Source organism: Haemorhous mexicanus, chromosome 4, assembly GCF_027477595.1.
Source record: "Haemorhous mexicanus isolate bHaeMex1 chromosome 4, bHaeMex1.pri, whole genome shotgun sequence".
NCBI classification, from domain to species: domain Eukaryota; kingdom Metazoa; phylum Chordata; class Aves; order Passeriformes; family Fringillidae; genus Haemorhous; species Haemorhous mexicanus.
The window spans coordinates 51,649,119-51,672,608 of record NC_082344.1 but is presented as its reverse complement, the minus strand read 5'-3'; the positions used below and the strand labels follow the sequence as shown (position 1 = coordinate 51,672,608).

Genomic DNA, 23,490 nt, shown 5'->3' with positions numbered 1-23,490 from the left:
GTGCTGTTCTTCATCTGTCTCCAAGACAGATGAGTCCTGCCCTCTGCCAGTTTCCCACTACTCACACACTGCACAAAAAGTGGCTGAGGTGCACGTGGTAACTTCTAGATTCCAGGACTCTCTAAAATATTGCCTCTTTTTTACTTCCCTACCCAAAAAGTTAGATGGACAATATAGAGAGGAGCTTAGGAAATCTGTTTGTATTCACTAGCACCTGTTGAAATAAACAGTTTCCTCAAACTGTAGCTGCTAATGAATTATTAGTGCTGAGCCTGTTTTTTGGTTCTGTTACTTTCTCAAAGTTTCTGCTTTCAAATTTCCAAGATATGTGTGCTTATTTTTAAGCGCCGTGTTTTGAGCAAGGGCTCTGCTTTCTAGTTGAACCATGAGCTTTCCACATCTTTTAAGATCTCTGAAAGAATTTAAACAAATGCTGTGAGGTCTGGACAGCTGCTGCTATACAGGGCAGATATTGAGGGCATGCTGAGTTCATTCAAATGCCAGTCACCACATGTTACCAAATGTTTAAAACAGCTCTGTGTTCAAAAGGTAGAATGTAATTAGAGCTGACTCTATCCCTAGTGTTAGTGAGGGGAGAAAGAGAAAATATACTTAAATATACTTTTTGTTTAGCCTGTAGAAGAAAAGTAGTGGAAGGAGAAAGTGATGACAGCCATTTCTGAATTTATTTTTTTTTTTAGTTCGGTTCAACATATGACAAAATGTTTTTGGTAGGTTCTAACGAAGTTAGTGGAGGCCTTTGAAGTGGTGGCAGACATTCAAACTCCAAGAGATCATATTGGTTAGAGTTACTTGTTCAGATATTTATCTGTAACAACCTTTTTGCTGTGGGGCCAGCACCTTGCCATGAGTGTACTACTGGTTTCCGAAGTGAAACATCTCAGCTTTCTTGTCAAGAAATGAGAGCTGCAAGGCTGCAAAACAGTCAGCAGGTTGTGCAGGAAGACAAGCTGGGACTGGGGCAGAATAATACAGGAAGAGAGTTACTGGGATGAAGTGAAATCATCTACTCTGCTCCACCCTTGTCCTTCCTAGTGAATGTTATCCTGCTGTAAAGAGCTCCAGAGAAACAGGCAGTGCTCTCCTGCCCTCAGAGTCAAATACTGGTTTTGTTTTCATTATCTGACCTGAATGTTTCTTCTACACTTTAAATCCACAGCCTCTCTGCACTTGTGGCCACTGAGAGGAGATTGGTCCATGTTGTACAAGTCTCTAACTCTGTGACTGAGGTATGTTGAACTTTGATGGGGGACCTCCAGCACTTCCAGTGACCTGAGGGAATGCAGACCTCAGCTCTGTCCCCCCTGCCTCTCTGAAAAAATTTGGGCACAACACCAGCCTGTGACCTGCCCTCTTGTTGCCTCTGCTGAAGAAGCAGAACCTGCCAGCAGATTTGACAGGTAGATGATCATTTAGTGTCAGGAGTTTGCATTTTTTTCATACAAAAGTTGTAAGTATTCAGAGTAAGATTTTTCCAAAACCTTCTGACTAAGCCATGGCATCAAAATAACTACATGAAGAAACATGAGTGGGAGTCATCTATTAGACCCGAGACCAGCTCCATGGTGGACATTTAAATTTCTATTATGGGACTCTTTACAAGCCTCAGCACTCTGTTACTCACAACTTAGTGCAATGAGGCTTTCAGGACACTGTTCCTCTCTGCTGAGATTGTAAGTGCTTTTGTACCACTTGAAGTAGTGAAAAGTGATGTGTGTGTGTGTGTGTGTTGCATATTGGTACTCCATGTTGCTTAAAACTGCCCTCTACAGACTGTATTTTATTAGAGGATTTCAACAAGCAGTCTGAGTCATAATATAATTATCTGTTGGGTAAAACTTGCTTTGGGGGTTGTTTGGTTTTTTTGTTTGACTCTCAGTTTTTTTGGTGTGGTTTTGAGGTTGGGTTTGTTGGGTTTTTTTGTGGTGGACAAACAGCAGAAATAGCTGAGGGCATTTGCTGTGATGACTTGCTTTTCAGTCTTTTACTGAAGGGGAGATGAGGGTTGTGAGTCTTCAATAAAACCTTTAAAATATTAATTGGCCATAACTAAAGTAGTGCCAAATGAAGGGTGGAAACACATTGCGCTCCCTGTGCTTCTCAACAGTTCAATGTTCCCTTTATTATTTTTTTTAGCACTGAAACCATCACAATCACCTGCTTGCTTCTCCACGTAGGCACAGCGTGATCTGACTTTTCCATTTTGAAAATAAGCTTTTTAAGAGCATCTCAAAGGTGCCTTTCACTTGTGAAAGGAAGCACAGCATTTACACTTCTTTAATTTTAAAACAAACCAAAACAACCACCTTCAACTGCCCCAAACTTTGCAGCTACATCTAGAAGAGTCTTAACTCTGATTCTGATATGCAATATTTGATTTACTGAAGAAAGTGCATGTTTTAAATTTTTTTCTTTCACATCAACCACACCTGTGCTAAACATTTGTGGGTGGCAGTCAGCCACAGCCTTTGCTGAGTATTTTGGCAGTACAGTGAGCTTTGGTCAGTACCTGGGGCACAGTTTGAGCTGATGTTTAGCCCAAGCTGTTTTTTCCACAGACCCACAGGCTGCAGGACTGGCTGAAGACCAGCTAAAGCAGAGCACCCACTGCTCTCACCAGCCCTGGCCCTTGGCCAAGGCTAATGGGCAATTTCCAAATGTGACTGTCTTAACAACGTTCCCATAGCTGAATTTCAGTGTGAGCTTTGTATTATTTGTTCCTGTTTTATTCTGGTTATGTTACTCTTGCCCTCATGGTCCTGGCTTCCTCACTGCAGTGGAAAGGTAAATTTTAACAGTTTCAAGCTTCTGTCTGCTTATTATTTTGATTTCAGCATGTATACATGTTGTTGAAATTCTGTGTACAACTTATAAGAGATTTTTTTATTTAAAATTAATTGCATTTCTGAGCAAAATTATAGAATAAACTGTGTTCAGGTTGCAGATTTGATTGCAGCTTTAGTTTTTCAGATTTCTAAGTTCAGAATAGTTGTCGGCAGCAGTATTCATAGTAATATTCTGTATTGGAAGCACACACAGAGAAAAAACTGAAAGCTGTACAGTGGTAGGAATACCAGAATCTCCACAAGTATTGCAGTACTAAGAGGGCTGCTAAAAAAAGTCAGCTAAGGATTCAAAAATGCCTTTTGAAGGCCATTTTTAGGCACTATTGCTAAAGTTATAACTTCTTAACTCCATATTATCATTTAGTCTCTCTAAAGATTAAAACACATTTTCAACAGAAGTTATTTGGAAAATGATTGTAAATTTTTATTAGTACAACTAGAAAGAAACACACTGGCTTGACTGAGTGGCATTGCTTCCATTTGGAGATACAGCTGTGGCAGAAGCAAAACCAACAAATGTTACCTTACAATGAGGCTATGACACCTGTGAGACAAACAGCATAACTGAGTTCATAGCCATTGTGTCAGCACAGAGGAAAAGGCTTGATACAGTGGAAGGAGGAGCATGTTTGCCTATTTCATGTGCACACATAAAAAACCCCGTATAAAAATACATCTATAAAATTACAAATTTCCTCTTTACATGGAATGTTGTGTCAGACAGTCGTGGGAAAGGATAAAACCCAAGTGCTCCCTCCTAGAGCCATCTGCGATGGGGTACAGCCTGGAATTTCTTCAGACATCCCATATAGAATGGGCCTGGACCTTATGTTTAAGCAGGACTCTGCCTCATTTCCTGGGAAGGACTGCTGGAAACTGGTGGTAGGTCAAATCCAGGTAATTAAAATGTGTAGTTATATGTTATCATTTGGTAATGCTAATATCTTCATGAATTATTTTATGTACTCTGACGCTTTACAAAATTCAAAGCTGCTAACCACCGACCGTATCTGGTGGAGAGAAGCCAGGCTGGGTTGCTTATTCTGAAACAGCACCTCTTTGGAAAACAGACCTGGCCAGAACCTGTCTGACACCAGCCAGCTGGCTCTAACAACCACTGGGCCACCTTCTCCTCAGGGAACTCTTGAACCAGCTCCAGGACTCAGAGCTTTTCTGCCCTACAGCCACAGAGATCCCAACCCCAGAGGAAAGCTGAATGAGGACTGAGAGCTCCAGCCTCCATATCCTTGAAGCAAGGACATCAATAACCTACTTCAGCAGTAATCTACTTGGACTAGATAAACATGGTCACAGCTGCTTTCTCTATAGCTGGGAAAAGAAGAGTATTTTAAATGTTATATCCTTAAGATACTAAAAGTAAAAAAACCCCAACAATCAAACCTAGCAAAGCCTTGAAGAGTTTTCCTTCTGAGCGTGCAGCAATGACTGAATAATCACTTAAATAGTTTCAGAATCCATAACATCAATATTGAGTATTTATTAATATTCATGTCTACAGTGCAGTCAGTCTACTGTGACTAATGTTCTAATCTTAGCAATGTTTAAGGAGAAGATATGGAGGTACGAGATAAACCTTCATGAAAGCAATAGATCTATGCAGATGAGTTGCAACATGATTCATAGTACCTGAAATGTCCATGTGTTAGGTCTTTTTTATGCATGTTTCCACATGCGGCAATCATGCTATTGACAAGGCCCTGCTGTGCTGTCATGGGGCCATGCCAGAGGTAGCAGAGAGGATTATTATGTGCCTTAGGCTGGATTCATAGGGACTAGGCACAGCACTGAAAACACAAATTTTAATTGCATTGTTCCCCAGTGGAATTTGTCCTGTAATCCTCAGATTCCTGACTTGTCCTATTCTGGCTTCCTAAAAGCTGATAGCTGTGCAGGACATCATCTACAGCAGTTGATAGCTCTAGCACCATCAAAAGGTGCCAAGCTCCATCATAATCTTTTCCAACCAGATTCTCTTGGAGTTAAGTGGAGTTAAGGCGTAGTGTCTTCCTACTGCACAGAGCACTCCACATCTGGCTACCAAGCACTTGAGCTGGGCTCCTCAAGCCTTTGCTGGTGAAGCTGTTGTACTTTGCTTCTGGTATTTCTAATACTTGAACAGAAGCTGGAACCCCAAGTCTTCTATCACTCATTTTCTTTCTGCTTTTTTCCTTTTCCCAAATGCTTTATCTTGCTAGTCAAAATTAAACTTTAAATGCAAGGTACAAGAAGAGACCTACAAAATTACCCAGTTCCCCAATATTAGTGAAGGTGCCCACACTGCATCTTTTGCATTTAAAATCTGCATTTTCCATGTCTCACAAGATGTCCAAATTAGCTGACTCTAGGAGGGGAAACCATTGCAGTGGTATTGTCATCCCTCATGTTTTTAGAGGGCTGGAGAGGGTCAGTGCATGCTTTGTATGCTGTATACAGTGTGAGGAGGAAAGCCAGTGGGGCACAGGTTTGATAAATGCACTGATCAGTGTAGTGCTGCTGAGACATGGGTGTATCCTGGACACATTAGGACATTGGAAGCTTCAGAAAATAAGTGCTAGAGGCTGTCCAGAGTCTGAACAATAAAGTTTTGGTCTCTAGTGCCTCTACTGGCAGTTCTGGGACTGCTGGCCTACTGCTTCCTCCATCACCCTAGAGAGATGCCCAGTCTGGCTCTGGGAACAGAAGCTATGGAATCAGGACAGTACAGGGTTATGCCCATGCAAATTAACCACCCTGAGGGACAAAATGCACTAGCTCAGGCATGCCAGGAGCATATGGCTACCCACCTTTGGAGACCTGCACACGTGCTTTGATGTGTCCTGTGCTACATGGATGTACAAACCCATCAATCTCTTCCACACCTTACAGCACATGGTATGGCTCTGTCGAGAGTTGTCCTTGTGAACGTATGTCCTGCAATGCCACATAAATGAACAAAGTTCCTTCCTCATCACAAGAAGTGAGTGAAAATGCATGTGCTACTAATTGAATAGTACTAAAATAGGTTATTTTAAAAAGTTTTACTAGTCTGTGCTACTGCTTAGTTTTAATAGCTGAAAGGCAGAAAGTGGTTGATTCTTTTCTTTTAAGCTTTTTGTAGTGTTTAGAATAGCACCACAACACAGTTAAAAGAAAAGTCAAAAGGATTATTAATTCTACCACAAAGTATATTCATGAGCAGAGGATTTACCGGTAACATACACTGCATATTCCATAGCTCCACAACAAGAATAGATAGAGCTTGAAACTCCTTTTCACAGAGTTTCTGGACTGCAAAACCTTCAGTGCTGAAGGGCTGATTCCTTTTTTCTTTTGTCTGTCAGCACAATTCTTACCATCTGGAGTTAGTTTAGCAGAAAGGTGTGGATATATATTTGTCTTTCAATCCACTCAATAAAATGTGACACGTTACTGTAAACTCCAGGTCCCAAAACCTTGGAAAAGCAGACAGAGCCCCAAGATGTTAAACCAAACAAAGTCCAGCGCCCGGCAGTATGCTCGCACACAAGTGGTCCTCCACTGTCACCCTGCAACAGGAAAGTTAAAAACAGTCTATTATACACGTGGCCAGCACTCATCATTAAAGCTGTATCACATTTCCTACAACCACTTGCCTTTAGTGAATAACTCAGCTGTAAAAACTTGCTGAACTGTGTAGCCACACGCAGCATTACCAGTATTTATTACCCATTACATTTGTACAAAACATAACCTGTAAAAGGCTCATACAAATAAAAAATTCAACTAATACGGATAAACCCTAGAGTCTTCAAGCAGCATTTCACTAGCACGAAGATAAGTTCTTTACACCAATATTAACAATAATAGTAATAATAAAAGTTGGGTTCAAGTATGTAAATAGACAGCTGTCATTCCTAGAATAGATAAAGTATGCTACACCTAATTAACATCACAGTATTTTTATTTCTAAAACCAAATTTGTTTCTGGAAACTTTCTGTTTCTCCTTACAGAGAAGCCTACCATGCAAGAGTCCACGGTGCCAGATTCGTAGCCTGCACACAGCATCCTGCTGGTGATGATTTTCATGTCAAAATATGACTGGCATTTTTCTAAGGAAATTATGCGAACCTCTCCTTCTTGAAGCTTGAAAGGCACTGAAAAACAGAATCAGGTGTTTACTATACACAAATTCACAAATACTCACTTATTATGCCTCCATGAAGTATGACAAACATTTCCACTGGGATACATTATAAATATTGCTCTCTCTGTATGTATTAAATGTAAGGAGCACTATGTGTTGCATTCTGGAGAACAACTAAGCACACAGGGACTGGTGTGTCATTTGCTTTTTATTGAGCATTCACACCTTGACGAGCTGCAGTTTGTGACTTTTAAGATGGGGGCAGTAGTGGCTGGAAAATAGTAATGTGAGAGAGGTGGACAACAGGTTTGATTCACTGTTCCAGGGCAGGACCTCCCTGTTTCTTGGTGTCTGTCATGGTAAAACTTGGTAATAATCAGAACATGTTATGTTTGGGTAAATTTGACTTACAAAATGTACCGGGAAATCAGGATTTGAACCTAATGAAATTATTGTAATATGTTCAAGAGACAACAGAAAACTTCTTCCTAGTCCAAGCAACTGAATAAGCTCAAATTCTAACCAAATTTGTTCAACCTAGGGTATGCAGTATTAAATGCTATGTAGCCATGGCACGATTTGACGCTTCCTAGTATAAAATCAACTTTAAAATCAAGTCTGACCACATTAGAGGAAAAAAAAAACATTTACTAGTCAAAAACATTCTGTCTGAGTTTTTTCCCTGACATCACATAGATGGGTAGAGTTGCTAGTAAACAGCTTACCATTCACTTATCCAATTTAATTTTTACCACATCTAAACTGGCCACTACAACTGAAGTTCCAATGAAGCAATATGGAAAGGAAGATTTCCTTACCCAGGGTATGGAAAAGCCATCCCTAGTAACTACTATAACAATAGCAAAGGCAGAAACACATGGCTAGTGCACTAAAAGGGCTGGGGCCAGGCTAATTTGCATACTATTAATGCAGAATTTTGCCTGAACAAAGATTTACATAAAAGTTCTTGTCAAGGATTGTGGCAGCCCCAAAACAAGAAAACACACTAACATTCTATTCAGAGATACAAAAACACCACTTGTGATTATGGAATAATTTGTCTCACAAGTATGAAATGATTCATGACCCTGTTCCTCCAGCCTGTATGCCAGTGCTTCCAGTGCCTCCAGCATTCTCTGAGCTAAGAGTGTTTCCCCCACACTGATGAGGTGGTACCTTTGCAGTAGTGTTCTGACTGCAACTTAGATGGGTAAAATCATAACTAATGTGGGGGACTTTCCAGATCCTCAATATTTTTAAAAATCAAGTCAGTGTCTAAGTATCAGGGAGCATAAATCGAGGCTGCTGCTTAAAAAAGCTAGGCTATAGTCACAGCTTGATGCCTTCAAGAGTAGTTACACTTCCCTAGTATTTACTAAGATCCAGTAATAGTATAAATGGATAAAAGCTTCTAACAGTATCACTAATTTGATTAACTCAGTAGAAACTTCACACGTTTTTCAAATGTCACACACAGAGAAATACTCTTACTTTACAAAAATCACAGAAATATTCATCTTACTTTTGTTGCCCATGTGTCCCCAGCCTGTGATGTAGCAGTAGGTGTCTGGCTGAACCAACTGGTTCTTGCTGGGCAAGCAGACAGGTCTTACATAGCTTGTCTCGTTGATGTCCTCATCTAGTTCCACAATGCTGATATCATAGTCTACAACTGCTCTGTTGTAGCGTGGATGGAGGATGATGGTCCTCACTAGTCGGGTCTGCATGAAACTTGATGGGTGATCAAGATTGCTAATCCCAAACACTACTTTCCAGACAGCTGCATTTTCTCTCCTTTGAAGAAAAAAAAAAAAAAAAGATGACATTTCAGTCAAGGTCTTTCTTTTAAGCTAAAATACCCAAGATTTTTTTTTCTCGCTTTTTGTACACTACACTTTGCAAAGCATACAAATACTACAAGAAGAAAACAGATTATTATTCTGTTAAACAGATGCATTATTCCTTACAGCAAAGATCTGAGCAACAGAAGTCAATGCTTTCCATTTCCCCCCTCCTTGTAATCAAACACATTAAAGCTCACTCCATCAGAAGATATGTAACCATGTATTAGTTGCTGTATTAAAGGCTGTCAAAGTCATCCCTTGGATCCTTCCCAGCATTAGTTGCTCACATGCTCAGTGGTGGGCACATAGAAATTTTGCTGGGGTGAGAATATTGTTCAGCAGTCTGCTGCTGACAGCAGTTAAGTCTCACTGAAAACCCTAAGGAGTCTCAAATAAGCAATTTTATTGTGTAAATTAAATATTTTATGAGAGCCATGGGAAAAATCCCTTATTTATTCAGCATTCAGTCTGTGCCAAGTATACTTTCTATGCCTAAAATCAAAGGTTACTTTGACTCTTAAATTTTCTTGAGACTCTTTTGGTAAACATACAAGACCATAAAGCAATGATACAAATGATACAATATTAAAAATAATACTAGTAATCAACACTGAACTATTGTCTGTTGAGACACATCAGAAAAGCCTAGATTTTATGGAAGGCTTTGAGGCTGTAATCTCTCAGTCCTAACTGGTCACAGGATTAGTTGTGGGTTCTTTGTGGTTTCTAATTAGTCTGTGATGCTAAAAGCTCTCCAAAAAGTCACCATTTTTCACGACTGCTGAAAGACAAGTCCATATAACTAAGCACCTTTGACAGGACTGAACCTTATTCAAAGCAGTGCAAGTAAAAGCATGCAAAATTTCAGTTTTTTCATAGTGCTCAACAGGATTTTAATTCCTGTAATTTGTAAAGCGATTCAGTTGCTAAATGAAAACTATGTTTATCTTAAGAGTTGGATGAACATTCTGGAATTTCAGACTGTAATGATCATTTTAGCATCATGATCAATTAGTGAGCTGTTCCATAAAGTTACAGAAATGAAGTGCTGAGAATATTTATAAACTATTGTGTTTATGACCACTGTAAAATAGCATTGCCTAGAGAAATAAGTAGTCAGCCAGAATGCATTGTCCTACACATAAAAAAAAAAAAATCTTTAAATGTTTTGGATGCTTTAATGTAATGCATTTCAAAATGATCTTGACAAAACCCTGGGGACTAAAATAAGAAAACTTGCAAAGAACACAAGGCTAATGCAGCCTTTTCTATTTATGCCCTCTACAATGCCCTCTATTCATGGCTATTTGTATTGGTTTTATATGGTCCTTATGTTTTGTATTCCAAACTTCAGATGAGTTTCACAAAATGGAGCATTTTGTATAAAGGACCAGAACACTTTAAAATCTCTTTATATTGTTGTATTATCTTTAAAATCTGTATCTATTATCTTTATCTGTAAAATCTTTTATATTGTTGAATTATCATGTATATGGTTGGTTTGGGAAATGTTTAAAATACTTTATGTAAAAAAAAAAAGTGACAAAGAATGGCCTTGCTGATGATATATTAAGCTTACAAAAAAAGTTCTTACAAATGAAGATTTTCAAGATTTCAGATTTCTGGGTACATTCCCCCCCCCCCCCCCCCCCCCCCGCCCCGGCAATCTATTCAGAAAGGCAAAGAGAAAAAATATAACTTTTCAATCAATTATTAGACTATTAGACCAGACTATCTTAGTACTTCAGGGTCTTTAGAATATAAATGTGAAAGAAACTTGTTAATAAGTTATACTCTTAACTCACAGGGATATTATGCAGCTCTGCATGAGGGGTAAACTTACAGCTCCAAAATGTAGTGGCACTTTTTCTGCATTTGACAAAACTGGGAGAATTTTTACTTTATAATGTCACAGCTCATTTGCTTATCTTTCAGTAATGAGAGGAAACTTATCCAGGAAATTCAAGAGCAGTCCAATATTGCTGAAGAATCAACCTCTGTCCCACCCTTTATTTTAGATCACCAGAAAGTGTTCTTCCAAAGGACAGGAAATATTCCAGCAGTATATTTAAAAATAGATGGAGAAGGAAGAGAAATTCCTTCTGGACCCAAAATCCGGTAAAATACAGTACTCTTGTTTGTATTATACAGGTTTAGCAAACTTTTAGTTAAAAAGGACAAACACCAAAGAACTCAGGTTTTCAGAAATAAAAAGACAAAATCTGAATTTTTACTGGGAAAGGGGATGACTATAAAGAAATATCAGTTCAAGAGAATCTTGCTTAACATAGAATTTCTGCTGCTTTAAACACAAAGAGTGTTTTGTGTAGTTTAAAATAATTTTCAGTGAGCAAACACCAGTTTACAGCAGGATTAAGCAACCATATGCCAGAGAAGTACTTGCAAACTACAGCAGAAAACACTTGTTTAAATTTTCTATAGAAACCCAATTAAAAAACTTTGGTACATGACAAAATAAATCAGGTAATGAAGCTCCCTCTGAAATCTGTGGTTCATCAGAAAGGAATACTGATTAGAAACAAAAAATTGGCAATGATCAAAACAATTGCTAAGAGATGTAAACAGCCTCTGCACTCCAGACTGCCCTTCCACCATGGCCTCTGATACCAGGAGGCACTCAGATGTTAATACTGACTTGTTAATGATTGCAATCCTAATAAAAGAGTGGGCTGTATAAAAAGAAAAGGCAGTGACTTCAATATGTCATTTGCACTGTGAGTAAATACTCAGTTTTTCTTTTTACCAGTGGCCACAGCATTTTTTCAGTGTCTTTCCTACACTGGTACAGAGGATGATTTTTAAACTCATGGCAGTTATATGACAGCTACAGAATTAGTGCTTTGATCTTCTTCCTTCTCCTGTTTCCTGCTGAAAGTGAGGGCATCTTCATTTAGCTTTCAGCAGAGATGCCAGCAGTGAATAATAAAACGTGAAAACCTACGCTGATGCTGGTTTGTACCTTTTACCTTCTTTTTTAGTGTCCTAAAACCAAGTCTCTATGACTGGCCATTCTGCAAAAGTCTCCACCTAAGCCCCGTGTGTTTAGTAGAGGGAGAACTTGTAAATTCACACGTGCAATATGTGAAAAACGCCAATCACTTGGTTTTAAAGTTTTAAAAGTTTCATAGTAATAAAATGGTTATAAAAATAGTAATACAATTAGAGCAATAATAATTTGGACAATTTGAATTAGGACAATATGAGATAATAGAAACAAAGAGTTACGAATGTCTGGGTACCTTTTTCTGGGCAGCATAAGCCCGAAAAAGGACACAAGTTAACAGAGGATTAACTCTTAAAAACAATAACTTGTTGCACACTCATACATTTCATACATGATGCATAAATTCTATTCCAATACAGGATTCTGTCTGGTCATTGTCAACTTCTTCTTCATAATCTTAATGGCATCGCTCTGTCTGAGCAAGGCAGGAAGAAGTTTTTTTCTCCTGATAATGGGGCAATAAATTCGCTTTCTCTGAAAGATTTAGGTGCCTTGTGACCTCTATCTCTGTGCGAGTCTTTTCTTTTAGAAAAAAACTATTTTAAATAGCATAGTTTCTATTTTAACATTTTGTTATAACTTAAATCTATATTTAACACACTACATAAGAGAATTACTACAGCATTACTTTCTAACACAACACATAAAATATTCATTTAAATATTAGCGAAAAGCCGATCATAAAACACGCCTTGCTCACACGATACATGAGCAGTGCAAGGTCTGAGCGCTCTCACCCCTCGAAGCAGTGCGCGACGGTCAGGACCCATCTGCTGGCGATGAGCACACAGCCGCAGACGTGCCCGCTGGGCTCGCTCTGCAGGGAGCACTGCCAGGGCCAGCGCCCCGGCCGGCTGGTCCGGCCGCCCAGGATCCTCTTGCTCATGCGGGCGGCGGGGCGGCGGCCGCAGTCTGCGGGGACAGCAGCGTTAGAGGCACCGCGCCGTGTCACAGCCCTGAGACTACGCTGAACAATACAGTAAATCAGGCAATCACCAACCAGGGCAAGTCATCAAACCAAAGTGTTTGACACACGGCTGTATCGGACACTGAGCCACTTTTTGCATCCCTTTGGATCAAAGGATTTGCTCTCCGGTTATTAATTTTGCCTGGATCAGTCTGAAATATTAACCAAGCCAAGTCTGGAATCTTGACTTCCTTTCACTCAGATTTCCTGATGGTTTTTTTTCCTTCTAGCTAGTAACATTTTGGCCTACTTTGTATTATCCAGAAGAATTGCTTCTGAAAAATCTACTCGGCTAATAATAAGGTTTTTCTTAAGTCAGGTGTGAGGTTCATGTCATGCTGTTGACTCAGCTACACAGCAGAAAACTCACTTTGCCTGCAGAAATTACTAAGGGAGAATATTTGAAGATCTGAAGACATTCTGGTACTTTGTCCATTACACTTTACAAGCCACTTCCACTAGAAGCTACACCAGACTACCTACCTGCCAGTTACTACTCTAAAATAATCCTTCACTTTTGTTTCATTTTCTTTTCTGGATTTGAAAGATGCCAGGCTTGTTATTTATTCTGTTTATACTCAGTCTAATTTAGAGAACAAAAGCACACCACCAGTTTCTGCAACTAGCATCCCAAGGGAGGATATGCTGCCATTGCATGTGTCTGGGAATTTAATGCTGAAGAAATAAACTGGAGCAATGGTTATTTGTACCTTATAATTCTTACTGTTTTCATTTAACTTCATAGAGTAAGCAACATATGTCAGAACAAAATACCTTCAGTGAGCTTTTTCAAAGCTCCTTTGAGCTTTTGCTTTTCTCTGACAAGTAGCAAATGTTTTGATTAGTTTCCCAAATTTAGCTCCTGTCTTGTAATTCCTTTTCCCAGCCTCAAGCTACTTCATAGTTCAAGTTCTTCGGCAAAGCTCTTCTTGTCTCTAGAACATGGTTTCATCAGAGATGAAGAATTTCTGCATTTTCAAACCACTTAAAATTGCACAATCTGTTGTGCCAACAGACTTGGTCCATAACTTTCTACTTCAGGTTCTTCTATCCTCTTTAACTTAACAAACAGATCACGGCTTCAACTCCCAGGCAGACAGTCTGCCAACCACTCTGCTGGTTAAGGATATTTCATCAAATTACTTTCTGAAACCTAACTGCTGACAGAATTCCTTTTGTGGTATCAGGAATGGGCTACCTTAACACACAGCATCCTAGTCAAAATGTAAGAAAAGATGATGAGACTGAGTGAAGTAAGGAAAAATGAACCCAGTGCAAAATTAGATGTTTCAGAGGTATAGTAAAAATTTTAGAATGAATCCATACTAAACATCTGACTTTTTAAAGTGATTTAACACATTTTGAAAAGTATTTATTTTAAAGTATTTATTTTACAAGCACTTCTCTCTTACCTTCTTTAGTGCAAAAGAGAGCCACTTTGCTTCTGCTTTGACACGTCTGTCTAAATATTGAAACAAAACATGGTGGAAATCTCATTAATTGATTCATTTTGGTAATTTGAAAATCAGCACAGGTATTGTATTCATTGCTGTAATCCAGCTGTTAAAAATTCCCTCAAACTGTAAAAAGACACTTAAGGAGCTTCTTGTGCCAGATCATCCATGGCTTCCAGCATCTGCCTGAAGATAATTCAAAATATTAGTTCAGCTTTACAATAGATTTCATGAGTAGGTGTCATATATTTTGCAGACTGCCTTGCTCCCTGGGCATGGATCCAGCACTGAGGTCAGCTGGGATGCACAGTCTGTCAAGCTCTTATTTACAGCACCTGAAAGCACAGATTGCCAGTCTCATTCCTCTTCCTTACACTCAAAGGACAGGATTTTCTTTGAAATGCTTTTGCTAACAGATGATCTTTCATGCCCTAAGAGTTTGGCTGTTTTAAAAGAATCCAGGAAGTCTGCAGAAGTAGGTATTAGAACAACAAAAACTTATACTTTCTGTTGAATATCTTCAGTTAAGAGAGGGAAGAATTGATTTTTTTTTTGTCAAGGGAGGAGAAATCACAATTAAATCAGCAAGCACTGTTGCACAACTAGCTGACTGCTTTTTATTTCCACAGTTATTCCATTCCTACTGTGTACACGCTTTTCTGAGGTGCAGAGCTGAATACACAGGTCATTTCTTTGCCCAGTAATTCTTTGCAGACTTTAACCCCAGCAGGCAGGCAGTATCTTTAAAACTGCAACCACCTAAAAAGAGGCTGCATTTCATGTTAAATCATAGATACAGATACTAATGTGGGCAAAACAACAGTGTCAGCCAGCCCACCAGATTACCTGGAATCTGTACTGAATCTGGAATTTAACCAAACCTTTGTCCCTAACATTGCATATACCTCATCCATACACTGTAAAAATCAGTCTATTTGTCTTCCTGAAAACACAACTCAAAAAATTATTTTTCTAGAGATAGCAGACAACCAATTTCAGGAAATTAAATTTCTGCACAATTTTGACAGGCAAAGAAAATACACAGAATATAACTAAGACCAGCCATGCTCGTGTTTTACACTTGTTTCTTTGACATACCATACAGCCAGCTCTAAAGAGAAAACTTTAAAGCTTTTATGTGTGCACTGCCTGAACTGTGCTGTTCCCTCCTATCAAAACTTTATGATTTAGTGGTCTATTTGTTAGTTCTTGGCCAAGTTCCCATTAGTCCAGAAGCCTGGCAACTCCTTTAAACATACAGCATACTCCACAGCACAAACATTTTACATGCTGCAGGTGACACAGATGAATACACCAGACTGCAGGGCTCAGGAGCACTTCCCAGTCATCTGGACTGGATGCCTGATACAGCCAAAACTAAAGACAGATTTAACAATAATACTCATTATTGATGCTTTCCCTCCTTTAACCTGCCCTTTGGGCAAAACTAAATATTTTGTGACTAGAACTTGTAACTCAGAGGCTCCAGATCCATTACTTCATAGGTTTCCTAGCAGACCTCTTCCAAAAATGTCAAAAAGTACCTTGAAATTTCTGCTTTGCACTTTAGTGACTGAACAGAATAGGATTGTGGATCTGCCTTTGCATCTGGTCATAACCCAAGGTGTTTATTCTTGTTTTACTCTAGAGAAAAGCATTTGGACACTGTTAGGCTAGAGAAAAAAGACAGTGAGAAAGGAAAATCAAAGAGTTAAAAAGTCAACTTGCAAGTATTGTTCAGTAATGGCCCTTCTAGATGAAAAACTATAAATTAATTTAAAGGAATGGGGAAAATACCAATGTAAAACAAAACAGGTACAAAATTGAGACGTAAGAAAGAAAAATTAGGTCCTTGCAGGCACAAACTTTTTAGTATTTTCCCACTAGGGAAAACTTTGAGCATAGAAAACAATGGAGCCAAGCAAAAGAAATGGAGATTTCTTCCTCAGATTTTTGTCTTCACAGATATTGTATCTCTGCCGTTACCCAAGACAATCTTTTCTTGTGAAAAGACAGGGATTTTCTACGGAGGAAGAATGTTCTGAAAGCTCCTGGGCATTTCAAAGAGAATAATCTAAATAACATGAATCTGCTTTTTGAAGAATGCAGCTGCCAGTGGGGATTAGGTGGCTCCCCCAGTTTTGCCCTGGATTTCTAGTTCACTGGCTCTTCAAAGTCCCACTCTGAATGTCTCAACCATGAGTTTATACCATCACCTGAAGCCAGAGCTAAGGAAACCTACTGTAAGTGGATATAGCCTCTACTGAATGAATCCAGACTACACAGGCTGCAGAGGATGGTAAGATGTTGCTGCAGACTTTGCTGTACAGTACTTGCTGGACTTTCTTGCTCAGCAGAGATTTAACAAAGCTGTTTGGTCCAGGTGCTTCAAGGGCATCACCTCTGTATCATTCCAATGCTCTTATTCTACCACAACAGGCCCCTGAGGATTCACAAAATGGTCTCAAAAGAGACTACAGTGGTTGTAGACACTGAAGTAATTGTAGAATGTATCTTAACAACTTACATGAGAATGTGCTGGGATTTATACACAGATACCATGGAAAAGAAGAGCTTACCAGAGTTTGTCATGCTGCATTCGTAAGTGACCACCCACAGCAGTGAAATAGGTCCTTTTTAACCTGTTACTTACCCATTCACTAGAAGTGCATGTAAAGTGGATGCATTTTTATTCCTCCAGTCTGAGTGCAGATTCAGCCATTTTTGGTCCTCCATTTGCTCACTCTCTATTACAATTTCTGTTTTGGATGGTCCTCTGAAACAAATGAAAGACATTGACAGAACTTCTATGTTAGAGTTATGGAGGTGCAGAGGCCCTAAAATACCTGTTTACTCTGAAGATACACGTCTGACTGATATGGCAAAGCCACGAGTGGCAGATACACAGTTAGGAGAATGAAATCACCCTGAGAAGCCAGGCCAGCCAACATGACTGTCACATTGTATTTCCCAACAAGGAGCAGCATTAGAATAAAGAACAGCAAGAACCTTCTGGTGGCATTTGCTGTAATGCACACATTGATACTCTTTCAACAGTTTCTTGGCCTCGCAAAATGCGAAATGCAAAAAAAAAAAAAAAGAAAAATAGATCTTCATATGTAAAAGAGGTAACAGAAAAAATATTTTCTTACATTCCTGTCATTGGAAATCTATTAAAAATTAACAGTAAAGAGCAGTCTAGCCCTGTTAATAGGGCTTGAGTGTATCTCTAGGTCCAAGCTGCATGCTTTGCGAAACAGAACAAATCACTGGTGACGATGTCACGATGTCAAACCCGTTCTTCTGCAGCAACCTAACAAGTATGTGAGGGTTAGAATGGTTCACCAGGAGATATTTTCATATATCCACTTCCTCAGCCTAGTTATTGCCTGAAAGACCCAAGAAATTGCTATTTTATCATACCTTGACTGCCAAATGGAAAAAAATAGAGCATTTCTAAATTACTTTACTTGTCATGCAGCTTTGCAGCACAGTACATTCCTGATTAGCCATCAATCCCTGTCAATGACAAGGACTTTGAAGCAGTGCTCTCCCAAACACTAGTCAAGGGCCAAATTCTAAATCCTAACTCATGGAAAAGAGAATTAGAGAATTTTGGCAAAACTGTGATGTGTCCTAAAATTGGCCTGTGAACCCAATTTCTCATGATAGTACCTGGTAATGCCAGCCAGAATATTAGTTGTCTTTATGTCCAATTCCCAATATTGATTATATTTATTTTTTAAAAAATCTTTACAAAACACCAGCACTCTTTATCCTTGATTGCACAGACTAACAGAGATCAAAGAATTCTATTTTATGGTAAAGTTGTCAGTGTAACCATATGGAAATATTTTCAGCACAGCTGGCAGGATAAACCAAACTTTGAGGTCACGGCCCTGGACCCTGCCTGTTACATGACTTATTTTTCAGAACTTTCTCTGGGCATATTAAGCAAATGTCATTCCATGACCTACTAACCAGAGTGTGCAGGCATATGTTTGCTGCAAAAAGAGGTTTCTTTCTCAGTGCCTGCTTTTAGAATCCACATAAAGATCTGCTCTCTTCCATATTTCCTACCCTTTTTCCTACCAAACATATGCATACCTTTTTCTCAAGATGACGTTCTGCCTTATGATCTCTGAACAATGATGTGCACCATTTCATAGCTGTGTACAGTGCTATTTTATGAACTTGTAAACAGTGTTTGAGCTATAAAATATGCAACTCAAAAATGTGCAAAAGGTGTGAATATCATGCCATTTGATGAATCCAAATCTGTATTAATACAAAATACCAGACTGTTTTGATGAAGCCTGCAGTTCTGGATTACAGATTACAGTGATGCTGCAATCAGAATTAAGGAGATATGTGCTTCCAAATCAAGATAACAACCTCCAAAACACTTATACCTGTATGAAATTTCATAGTTATTTTACTTAAGTAAAGCAAAAGTCAAAAGATCATACCTTTCTTTGGTGGTCACTGTTTGATATAAAACACTCAAAACCAGGATATCTTAATTTATATGGTTTCTCAATTTAGAATGGCTTCTATAAACGTTTATGTTCCCCCCTTGATGCTGCTTATAAAATATTTTCTTTTAGATAGGCAAGGGCTGCCACTTGTCTCCTTTCATCTACTTAATGAGAAATAGCCAGAATAAAGGGGAAAAAAGAGCCTCATTTCTAGATGAAAAAAGCTGGAGACAATGGTTACCATTTGTGTAGAGACCAGAGCATTCTCAGAATTGCTAGAGAATGAAAGGACATGAGCTAAAAATCTTTGCAGTAAAGATTCAGGCTGGTGAGAGTTTCTAAGTGTGAGACTTTCAGAGGGGCTGCTGGGCCAGGAGCACACATTACACCAGGGACTCTAAATCACTCAGAGAAAAGGAGGGAGGTGGAGCAGTGGGTACCCATTTTACCAGCCTCATCCTGTGCTCCAGAAACACAGCAGCCAGCAGGTTCTCCTTGTCCCTCTTGGAGCTGTAGCACACATTTTCTTCTGAGTTTCTAAGACAACAAGGTTATATTGCTAATTACTTCTAGTTATGAAGCTACATCTTCCAGTTCCAAAACAGCTCCCCTGCCAGTTTTTTAGTGTCCTTCTGAAATTGCAATATCTTCCAAGATTTCATCCCAAACAAATAAAGATTTTTTTTTATTAAATGCTTTCAGAAGGCTTCTTTACTTCTCTGTAATTTTCTGTTTTCCCCTTTGGTTTGAATATACCATAATCACTTTGCTCAGAAACTTGGTGTGGATTTTAAATTAGTGCTTTTAATTATTACCCTTACTGGCAAAAAGCAAAACTGAAACAGTATTTGTTGACTGAAACCATACATACTGGAAGAGAGTGTGCAGTTTACAGTGTGTAGTTTGGAGGTGCATCGGTTTAAGACGATATTTAGAAACTGGAAAGGATCACACAAATGGCTTTCAGATTTTTGAGGGGCCGCTGGCACTGACTCTCAAGGAGGGGTTGAGGGTACTGAACTTGTTTACTCTTGTGAAGAGGAATCTAAGGGGCAATTCAGCAGCAACCTGCAACTACTTGAAGAGGAGTTAAAACATGACTGAAACAAATTTTTCTCAATAGTGCTGCATGGTAAAACATGGGGAAATGGCCTAGACCTACAGCTTTGGAGACTCACAGCACACGAAAAGGAAATACTTTTTCATTAGGAAGGTGAAGCAGCCCTGGAACAAAGAGCCCTATCCATCAACGTTTTCATGGCTTGGCTAAACAGAGCAGTGGTTGACCTGATCCCATTTGGCAATAGGTGTGCTTCAGGTGGGAGAAGGGTTAGGGGTTCTCCAGATGCCTGTTACAGTGAGGCTTTTGTGATTTTTTGCAAAGCACAAACACACCGTAGTGACCAGAGCCTATGACAAAGAGCTGAATCTTAAAGAAGGCCAAGTTACTAGATCAGACTTTTCACACACCAGAGCATATTTTGACATTACAGAACAGTCACTGAAGCACTGAATCACAGAAATAATGAGGTTGGAAAGAGCTCCGAGATCATCAAGTCCAACCAGCATCTGTATGTAGATATCTGAAATTGCTACATTACTTCAGAAAGTTTATTAATGCTATCTGCAAACTTAAGACATTCATACCATGGTAACAATAGTTCACACATTCTGAGTGGTGATTTTTTCACCAGATCCCTCATCAAGTTCACAAAATAAATTAGAAATCCTACCTGTACCACATAACTTTAAAACATCTCATAGTGCTATTTGGATGAAATTATTTGCATACTCAAGTACTATTTTACAACCCACATGGTTCTGAAAGTCTAAGCAGACCATAAAATTTTAATTTTCTCATGTCCATTAAATCTTTATAAGCAGAAGAGCTGCACTAGTCCTTCTGAGCTCAAACTGCTAGAATATAACAGTCAATTAATAAATTTTTGTCCTGTAGTCTCAGCCTATGGGCTTCTCCAAGACTGTGGAAAGTTCCATATTAAAGGAAGTGTACAATAGATATACAAAATACAAACCAAACAAATATACAAATAGATATACAACAGATATACAAATACAAAACAAACAGCAATGTTTTGTTACTTTTTTTTCCTCTACATTTGAGGTGACAGAAATACCAAGTTTAGTGGTATAAGACCAGTGTGACTTTCACACAGATTTTCTTTAGGTCCTCTGCACTGCTTTCAAGAATGAAATGGGATTTGGACCTATGAAAAAATTCTTCCATGAGACTTTCTTTCACTAAAATGTTAACTATCAGAAATTCAGCCAAAAAAAATCTTATGAGGCCATCTGATCTATCCCCCTAATTTGAAATAAGACCAACCATATATAAATTCTCTCTGGCAGATTTTCATGCTCCTTGTTTGAACATAACTTTAATGATGAAGAATCCTCAGAATTTCCAGTCAATATATTCAAGCAATTTTTTAATGTTTTTTCTAAATTTTCCTACTTGTCATTTAAGCTCATTACTCTTTTTTCCATTGGAAATGGAGAGTAGTTTATGCCTAACCTTCTACATATTCCAAGGCTCTTGTAACTCCTTTCCCCTGACTGACCAAGCAGAGTTTCCAATCTTTCTTCACTGGCCATGATTTCTAGGTCTCTGGTCATTCCTGCTGACCAATTCTCATTTAGTCCAAATCTAATACAAACTGAATACCACAAAGTGATCACACATAAACAGTCTTGGTTAATTCAGGCCATTTCGCCAGCCTGTCAAAAAATTTTTGAATTCTAATCCTGTCCTCCAAAATGCTTTCAGATCCCCCCAGCTTGATGCTGAATGAGGAATTACCAGGCCTGCTCTCCACTCTTTCCTCTGAATGATTCACAATACCATTGCATCCTCCCAGACACACTGCCATGTGTCTAGCCCCCCACCAAAACATCTTTATGGTCTGCCAATGAATCATCAACATTCCCACATCATTTCAGCTCTGTTCATAGCTCCTTATTTATTTCAAAAGTCATTTCACACAGTGTGAAAGTTAAAAGTATATCACATCTACAGTTTTTTCCCCATCCACAGTGCCTCTGGTATTTCAAGGAACAAATTAAGGGACTCTGACATGATTTGTTCCTGATAAATACATTCTGTCTGTCATTATGACCCTATACTGCTGTAATTTGTTGGTAATTCATGCTAGGAAAGTGGTTTGGAAATCCTTGTATCTCATTCTTTTATCCTTTTTAATGAAAGATGACATACCAGTTTCCTCCATTCTCTACAACTTCTCAAACCTATGGCTGCCACTACTGTCAGCCATAATGGAGACCTGCCAGAGACATAAATATTAAATGCTCCTAGATGATTTCAACAAAACTAGCTACTCTAAAGAGCAGTGTATTACCCATTAATTTCTTACTCTAACCATCATTCTTAAGTCTTTGCTATCTTAGTAATGTAATATCATTTTATAAGGTTTCTTTGTGGTTTTGTTTTGGGGTATTTCTTGCTTTGCCTTTTTTTTTCCCCGCTGTATAATATTCCTGGTTTTTCTCATTTGTCAGGACTCTTATGGTTCACACCAGTTCTTGTAGGTTTGATCTACATGTTCACTCTCTCTAGAATTCCAGTTTCCATTTCGGGTCACCCTACAGCTTGTGCCTTAGCCAAGTCAGTCTTGCTCCTTCACAGAAAGATGTCTGCTAGATTTAATGACCATCACAGGGCACATAACATTCTAACATATCTCATTCATTTGATCTAAAAGTTTCCTTTAATCTAAGTCAATTAAAAATATTTAATAACCTATAAAATCAGTTACTTGTTAAATCAGGCAAAACATTTCAATTTGCAGTAGCACTTACACAACTCAAGTAGGAATTTCCAACTTAAATTTCACTAATTTTTCAATTTCAACTTAAAAATTAGAATATTCCTTTGATAAATTTAATTTCAAGCTAGCAATTCTCTTATGTGTGTTTAAGAGAGGAATTTTTAGAACTAAGAGAGAAAAAGAGAATCCAGTCTGTGTACTACATTATAAATGTGCTATCAGTGGGGAAAAGTAATGTTTCATTAGGTAAACTGTACAATGGAAATATTTAATAAAAAGTTTTCAGAGAATTCTAGTCTGCTACCTGCTGATTACTGTGCATGACAGTCAACATTTACAGTAAAAAATAATCTTTATGACTTGCATACTAAATTATAGTGAAAAACAAAGAAAACAAGCTAGAAGGCAGGGACCAATTTTAGGTTATGAAGTTCATTCTGTTTGTAACCTATTTGGGATACTTCTGTACAGCAGTGTTTTCAGTACCTTATTATCCCTTTTCCATTTGGAAGAAGTTGTTCAAATGCATTCAATTGCAAGTTTAGAATAAAGTATAATCCATAAACTGGATTACTTCTTGCTTCCAAGTAACAGTGACATATGTCAGTTCAGGTTCTACAATTCCATTCTTGCAGGACTCATGTGGCAGCAGGTTTGAGAAAGGAAGCCTTGAGTTAGGCCAGAAGGCAATGGATCACACACACATGGGCACTAATTTAAGGCAAATTAGGCCCATTTCAGAGCTGGAACATCTGTTTCCTGTCTGTACATATTGGTTAAAATGTTTCTTGGTCTTGAGCAGAATTCTCTAAAGCCACAGCTGTGCTACAGAATATGGAGTAAAATATCAAAACCTTGATTTTAACAGTGTTAAAATCAGAGATACCTGAAATTTTAAAGTGAAAGCATATTAAAATATAGAAAA

General features: G+C 38.5%; 1 protein-coding gene across 2 annotated transcripts in view; it reads right to left on the bottom strand.

Annotated features, from left to right (window-relative positions):
• Positions 1 to 3,266: 3,266 nt before the first annotated feature.
• Positions 3,267 to 23,490, bottom strand: part of CORIN (corin, serine peptidase) — a 126,071-nt gene continuing 105,847 nt past the window's right edge. For both annotated transcript variants that reach the window (XM_059844889.1, XM_059844888.1), the window contains exons 17-22: positions 16,935 to 17,057; positions 14,240 to 14,289; positions 12,598 to 12,772; positions 8,514 to 8,785; positions 6,868 to 7,001; positions 3,267 to 6,412 (exon numbers count right to left, since the gene is read on the bottom strand). In XM_059844889.1, coding sequence (XP_059700872.1) covers positions 6,230 to 6,412; positions 6,868 to 7,001; positions 8,514 to 8,785; positions 12,598 to 12,772; positions 14,240 to 14,289; positions 16,935 to 17,057 — 937 coding nt within the window. In that variant the 3' untranslated portion in view covers positions 3,267 to 6,229. The remainder of the gene's footprint in view (positions 6,413 to 6,867; positions 7,002 to 8,513; positions 8,786 to 12,597; positions 12,773 to 14,239; positions 14,290 to 16,934; positions 17,058 to 23,490) is intronic.